A 7447-nucleotide genomic window follows, 5' to 3' on the forward strand; every position below is an offset into this window, starting at 1 on the left:
GAGCAGCTGTTGTGCCCGCCTGTTTGTAAAGCCTATGTCTAAATCCATGGTTTTGAATAGCTGCCTCAGACACTATGAAAAAGTGTGTATATATAACACTAGTTGAGTTAACACAACACTGCTGTATAGAACATAAATACCGATGTGCTAACTGACACTAGCCCACATAGGACTGAAGAAATATTTCAAACTTCTAAGCACCCTTTTCTTGAAAACATTAAAATCAAAGTGAAATATGTGGCTCATTTTACACACACAGTTGCATTGGTTTGAGTCAACATTTCTGCCAGTTGGAATAGTGCAGTTTAATTGCTTAACACATTTCACCTTATCCTTTGTGAAGAATATTGGCTGTACATTTTTAAATAACTCAGGTTTCATAAGGCAAAACATTTATTTTATTTTTTTAAGACAAGTAAGCAGTAGAGATCCTACGTCAAAAGCACGTACAGTAACACGGCAAGCCACCATCACTGCCACCAGCCTGGCTCTTATCTTCAGTAATCAGCAACAGGAAGTGTGATTGACTGGACTAAGTCTTCATACTTTACTATTCCATTGTGTCCCACTTCAGCGTCCTTCAAAAGGTTGTCCACTGTAAACAATTGCACAATAACTGTCTTTGTTTTAGATTTTTAACATGTATGTCGGGCGGGGTGGCAGGAAGAGTAACAATGTTACTGCAACTGAAACGAATATTGCCCCTTAATGGAATAGGTGGGCCCTATAGCATGGGCCAAAGGTACTTGATGCACCATCTTTTTCTTGAAGCTAAGCAGATCTAGGTCTTTGGGAACTGGTGTTTAGCTCAAGATGGAGCACATCCTGGGCATTCAAAAGGCCCACAGTTCAAACTCTAGCTACTCTCGGTAGGGCTGGGAACCATCCCTGTCTGAAATGATGGAAAAGGCTTGCAAGTGACTTTTGAGTTAGTGGGCCAACTAGAGCAACGTTGTAAAATAAACACATGATTGGCTGTTAAGCAGGAGGGAGACGTTTGGCTAAAGAAGACCCTGTTTGTGTGTTCCCGGCCATGAAGTCTGTGTTCTTCCTCCTCCCCAATCCCACTGGAACCCAGAACTGATTCTGCCTGTTCCAGACATCTTCTGCATGCCTCTGGTGTACCACAGACCGCTAGTGGTGCTGCCCTTGCTCAAGAAAAGCTGCAGAGATCATGCTATCTTGTTTTTAAAACCAACAAGTTGCCATGAGCATTTCATAGCCTTCCTGGTGATTTTCAAGAAAAGGTACAGGAATCCTCTACCTCAAAAGCCACATTAACTGTCTAGAGATTAGGGCTGGCCAATAGGTTTGAGAGACTGCGTACCCACATTTCTCCCTCTATTGCCTCCGTTCAATATAACATTGTTTTTAAAACCATACAGCCTTCCTCAATCTGCCCAAGCTGAGAGTTGCAGTCCTAGCAGCTGGAGGGCAGCAGTACAGACACCTGCTTACCAGAGGCAATCTTAGGACAAGGGGGCACTCGACAAACTCCCGCCCCTTTTTCCCAATTGAAGAAAACGCTCATTTAAGGTTCCAGTGGAAGAGTCGCTGGCAAAAGATTCTTACCCTCTTCCCTGGACAACTTTTCTCCTAAGTTCATCAGCTTGGCCCTCAGTTCTGCCACTGTGATGAATCCAGTCTTCTGCTTGTCTGCCATTGACATGGCCAAGAGGATTTCATTTCTAGGATCTTCTTGCCGCATTTGCCTGTATATTATTGTCAGGAAAACTGAAAAATCCAGCTCAGCACTGACATCTGGAAACAAAGAGGAGGAAAGGGCGGGTGCCCGGCGTTGTGTCAGCAAGGTGCTGCTGTTCAATCTCATCCGCTTGGCTCCAGGAAGCCTGTGAGCAAGACATGGAGCAACTGCCCTCCTCTGGTGCTTTGCCCCCAGGAGGCAGCATTCAAGGCTACAAAGCCTCTGAGCATGAATTGACCTGTATTATCCAAAAGCTGTTGATAGACCTCACCGCCATATTCCTGCATTGAGCAGTGGATTGGACTCGATAGCCTTATAGGCCCCTTCCAGCTCTATGATTCTTTGATTCTAGAGCAGTACGACAATGGAACCAGTGACTTAGGGAGGTCATGGGCAATCCCACACTTGGGACATTCAAGAGGCTGCTGGACAGCCATCTGTCAGGTATGCTTTAAGGTGGATTCCTGCCTTGAGCAGGGGTTTTGACTCGATGGCCTTACAGGCTCCTTTCAACTTTACTATTCTATGAAAGAGTTCTTCACACAGCACATAGTTAAAACTATGGAATTCGCTAGCTGTTGCCATGACCACCAATTGGATGGCTTTAAAAGGGGGCAAGTCATAGACCTGATGGATACATGCCTCCTCCAGGATCAGAGGCAGTAAGCCTATATGCATCAGTTGCTGGGGAACATAGGTGGGAAGGTGCTGTTGCACTGTGTCCTGCATGTGGTTTTCCTGTTGATAGCTGGTTGGCCACTGTGTGAACACAATGCAGGACTGGATGGACCCTTGGTCTGATCCAGCAGGGCTCTTCTTGTGTTCAATTGGGTTTCATGTGCAAACTTTGACTACTCTAGAAACTTTGTGAATAATGTAGATTTGTAACTTATTGGAAGACCCTGCTCCTTACTTTCTTTCATTTTGAAAAAATGTCTGTTCCTATCTTTTGCTTCCTGTTCCTTAACTTGTTAAACATCTACAAGAGGACCCACGTTATGCCATGATGGTATGTTTACTCAAGGACCAGTGGGAAGGGCCTTAGTTTGCCAAAAGGTTTTTTGAAAGACCATACCTATGTATAGACCCTAGAACTTCATCTGTTCTCATCAATTCCATCTTAGCACTTCAGGTTCTGTGTAGCCCCAAATCTGTGTGTGTATCTGTTAATCCTCTGGGAAGAGCAATGCAAAGCATTTATTCTGCTTCTCTTCAACTTTCTCTCTGCAGTCTAAGAGTTTCTTGTTTTTGATGAATTTAAAAGGAATTTGTATTATTTCATTTACTCATTCTCCACCTTCCCCCCACCCACCCACTTTCTTTCTCAATTGCTTGCATTTCTCTTGGAAGCAACTGTTCTTTGGGACAGCTTCCACTGGTTAACTATGCTGGCTATTTGAATCTTTCCAATTTTGTAATATACCTTCTAACCAGGTCCTTGAGAGATTTGAGATTTCGTCAAGAACGAAAAACTTACTAGCAGCTCCTTTTTCAAAAAAATCAAATCAAATCAAAATTTAAAGACGAGCACAAAGGCCCTTGTACCGATTTGTCTAAAATTTGGCAGGTTTCAGCCCCTTGCAAGGGCCTACTATGCCTGCAAATGCCATGGAATGCTACCAAGCAGAAAAAAGCTAATAGACATTTATTGATAATTTCCAGTTTATGATCAATGGGAGATTCAGATTCAGTCCCTGAGTTGAACTGGGGTGGGTGGGTTTCCAAACTGACGTGCACCCCTCCTACATTTATATTCCACCTTTCTTCCAATGAGATGAAAACAGCACACATGGTTGCTCCCCCTCCATATTATCCAAACAACCAATCTATAAAGCAGGTGAGAGAGGTTGACATCGAGTGAGCCAAGATCACCCAGTGAGCTTACTGGGAGTTTGAACCTGGGTCTGCCCCAACCCCCATCCAACCTTCTAAACACCACATATCACACTGGCTCTTCAACCCCTTGAAGCAAGCACATCACCATGTATTTTGGGGTGGGATCAGAGTCTCATCTGCACAGGGGCACTTTGTTAAAAGGAATTATGAAGCCAAAGACCACATCTACCTTATACTTACCCACTTTGTGTAGCTGAAGATGTCTGGTCACCTCTCCTGGGGTGGGGCTGGTCCCCAGGCAGCGCATAACCGTGATCAGGTCGCTGGCCTTTATCTTGCCTTTTTGTTTCTTATCGTAGAGGGAAAAACATTCCTTGAACTCTAGTCAGGAAGGAGGAAGAAGCCCCAATTTCATTAGTGCATCTAATTAAGTAACGTAACTTTAGGAGGACATAACTGGCCCAAGCAGCTGATCATTGATATAACCGCTGCACAGCAACACTTTCAAAACAGTTGGCAACAGCAAGAAAATTGCTTTATAATGCTAACATGACATTAAAATTAAAGGCAAGATTCTGAACAGCAATTAGCAGGTTAAAAACAAAACAGCTGCTTCTGAAACCAGGTGAACTGTTTATATGGGGAAATAACGTTTATGTCTGAGGATGGGCTGAAGTTCTCTGTGGCTGAAGTTGTACAAAATATTTTACATCTGAGTTATTTACTTCGATGCATCGAAGTGGCAGACAATCTGAAAGAATGGCAAAAACGTTAAACACTGAAGCAATCCAAGAAGAAGTGTCTCCCCTACACCCCCCTTCACCCACCCACACCCAGGAAGAGCAGGTGAGAAACAACAAGAAATAAATGCAGTTAGTTGCAAGTTTGCTTTTAACATATAAGATACATACCATTGATTTGATCCTGGGACAGAAATTTTGCCTGCAACACCCAAAAGGATGGAGAAGGGATGTTAAATTAAGCTATAATCTGCAGAGAGAGACACTGCACCCCCCTCATCCCCCCCTCCAGTACACATGGGACCCTGGAGACTTTCCCTTCATTCACCATTGCTGTTTTTATGCTCTCCTCCTCCTCCTCGGTGCGGCCCAAGGTCCTCCTGGGTGGCCCACTCTGTGCGACGTCTTCCGGCTCTGGCTTTCTGTTTGATCAAGGTCTAAAGTCCATCAGTCCCAAAGAGTGGTGAGTGGCCGCAAATGTAATAAATACTCTTTGTTGCCATGGACACAGGGCAGGATCCATGTTGTGTGTTAGATTTCAGCACAAGCAGCAGCTGGTAGCCAGGCACCAAGTCGTGGGCCGTGGAAATTTCGCGTTAGCAGAAATGGTGTTGTCTTTCCACTTGGTGATTCTCCCCCCACCCCCCCAGCAAGTAGTGTAACAGCGTAGAAACCCCAAGACACAAAAAGCAGCAACTGCCGTCCTGGAATCCCCCAAATGCTCGGAGTCCCCAACGCTTGGTCATCCCCAATAGATTGCAAGGCACCCCATGCTGCGTTTAAATACTGGCAAGTGGCAGCCCTTCGCTAATGTGTAATGCGGTTGTTTCAAGGACGACATGCAAGGGTCACTCACCCCACGACAAGCTCACGTTTATGCACCTACTAGTGGCAGGGTGGGCAGGACATGGCTGACATGTGAAGGGTTCGCTATTCTCACCCGTGGCCCTGGAAGCATTGCTAGAATTCAAGCGTGTTTTCTCCAGCGTGAGTGGGGAGCTTTGCCGTGGGGTCAGGAAAGACATTCGTTGTTGGGGTGGGTGGGTGGGTAGAAGACCTGACCATTGTGGCACTCTGAGTGGATGGGAACTGGGGAGGGGCTACCCACTCAATCTTCCCCTTCAGGCACCAGGAATGGCTTCGGCTAGTCCTGCTTCTCTCAGCATACAAACTCGTTTCGACTGACAAGTGCAATCAACACACACACACACACACACACACACACACACGGATTTGGCAGTCAGTAAATAACATAGATTCAAGCAATATTGCAGCCCTACTAGCTGAAAAGGAAGTCACCTACCACAACTATCTAAAGTGATTTTTAGCAACTGCAGAAACCTTTAGAACGGCTGCCTCCGGCCCAAGCAAGCCTTAGAGACAAAGCAGTGTAGTGGTTAGACTGCAGGACGAGGACCCTAAAGAGCGAAGTTCAAATTCCTACACAGCCAAGAAGGCTCAGTGAGTGATCCTTGGCCGCGCTTAGCTTGATCTACTCCACAGGGTTGTTGTAAGGATAAAGCAGGTACCTTGTGTGCTACCTTGAGTTTCTTTCGAGGAAAAGTGGGATGAGTGTAATCATAAAAAATAATAATATGGAGACTAATCTTCATTCCCAAAGTTGTTTTTAAACAACAACAACACTCAGCCCAGAAAGACTTTAGCAAACTTTTATTTTATGTACTAACGAACATGTCACAATGTCACATACACATGGTTTGGAACACACTTGGGGCATGTACACAATGTAAAGTCATGGAAGGTAAGAAATTAGAAGTTCTGATCCAGAAATTCCAGGATACCCCTCCCAAAACAAAAAAGAAGGGAAAAAAAAGGTTCTACTCAACAATTTCTTCAGTTTAACAAATGACCCTGCACATCCCTTAGAATTAAAGTTTTCTACCTGAGTATTCAAAGGAAGAGAGGGGAAAAGCACAGAACGAAAGAACCCCAGGATGAAGACCGCATGCTGCAAACAGGAAGCTCCGTTCACTCACAGTCACTGGTCGCTGAGTGGGGAGAAGCTGTAAGAAACTCCTGAATGGCAGTTGTTCAGATTCTGTTTCTGGATAAGCTTCTGAGCACAGTGCCGCCGCCTCTACTTCCCGTACGCGAATCTGCCAACTTCCTCTGAGAATTGTGGGCTGTACTTTGGGCTAACTCCTTTGTTTTTAAAGGGTTAGGTTAAGGCAGAGACCATCGGTGTACCTGCTACAGCCTCAGATCAGGTAAATAAACCCAAAGCTTAATAAAGTTCTGGGACTGTTGTCCCAAGATACGGGGCCCACGTAAACGTTCTTTAAACCTGCCCGGAGACAGGTTTAAAGAATGTGCTACGCAGTCTGGGGTCAATGGTCAGACCCATTGGATTGGGGGGAGTTGCCACTTCCCCCTTTCCTTCCTCCTGAATCATCTCTGGGGTACACATCTCACCCCCAACCCTAATCCTTCTGTGATACTTACTATAAATTGTTAAGGACAATTTCCCTCTTTTCACCTTATGTGCCCCCCACCCCAACTGACAGTTCAACATGCTCCAGAAGCTCAGAAATCCTTGTCAGTCTGGGGTGGGTGAGTTTGGCTCTTAAACACTTCTTTTTCTTTTAATTTACAAAGCCCTGCAGTTCTGAGTATCTAGCGGAATTCCCCCAAGTATGTAGAAACCACTATCTTTGCTCTGGCCGGGGGAAGGGGGGGCATTTTGCCAGTTCAGTTTGCTGTTAGAAGGGAAGGTGTTAGAGATGGCCTTCCTTTCCAACAAAGAATTGCTTATTACATTACCTTGTATTTTGTTCAAGATCTCAGGATGGCGATCTCAAAGCTTTGATAATGTCCAGCTTTTAAAAGATTAATGATCAGGTAAGAGGCAGATGATTAATTGATGAAAATTCATTAATCGGTTGACAGCCCTGATTTGGTCCTGCTGAAGTCAGCTTAATTGTTTTGGGGCTATAACTTTTAGAGCTTGCTGGTAGTAAATCAAGTCGGGTTGTGGGAGCTTCCAAAATAAGAAGTTGGTGCAGCCACCTTCAAAGTCGGGAGTCTCCCCTTATGTTTCTAAAGTCTGCAGAATTCAGGAATAAACAGCATTCTGTAAAAGCAGACTTTCCCAATTTGGTGGCTTCCAGATGCGTTGGACTATGCCTCCCATCCCCCCGGCCAGCAC

General features: G+C 45.0%; 1 protein-coding gene across 2 annotated transcripts; it reads right to left on the reverse strand.

Moving 5' to 3' along the window:
- Nucleotides 1-439: 439 nt before the first annotated feature.
- Nucleotides 440-4685, reverse strand: CALML4 (calmodulin like 4). Of its 2 annotated transcripts, XM_063142332.1 has the most exons (5): nucleotides 4610-4678; nucleotides 4453-4483; nucleotides 3782-3922; nucleotides 1573-1761; nucleotides 440-595 (listed from the first exon to the last, which is right to left on the reverse strand). In XM_063142332.1, exons 1-5 carry the CDS (start codon nucleotides 4610-4612, stop codon nucleotides 498-500), a joined length of 462 nt encoding a protein of 153 aa, XP_062998402.1. In that variant the 5' UTR covers nucleotides 4613-4678; the 3' UTR covers nucleotides 440-497. The 2 variants fall into 2 exon arrangements, with proteins under 2 accessions (XP_062998402.1, XP_062998403.1); XM_063142333.1 differs by lacking the exon at nucleotides 4453-4483 and having other exon boundaries at nucleotides 4610-4685.
- Nucleotides 4686-7447: the final 2762 nt, after the last annotated feature.

This window comes from Elgaria multicarinata, chromosome 16 (genome assembly GCF_023053635.1).
Source record: "Elgaria multicarinata webbii isolate HBS135686 ecotype San Diego chromosome 16, rElgMul1.1.pri, whole genome shotgun sequence".
Lineage (NCBI taxonomy): Eukaryota > Metazoa > Chordata > Lepidosauria > Squamata > Anguidae > Elgaria > Elgaria multicarinata.

Coding starts and splice junctions, on each gene's coding strand:
- CALML4 (XM_063142332.1), bottom strand. Junction 3,923..4,452: donor GTCCCAGGATCAAATCAATG/GTATGTATCTTA, acceptor CTTCCTGACTAG/AGTTCAAGGAATGTTTTTCC. Junction 596..1,572: donor AAAGTTGTCCAGGGAAGAGG/GTAAGAATCTTT, acceptor AATTGTTTACAG/TGGACAACCTTTTGAAGGAC.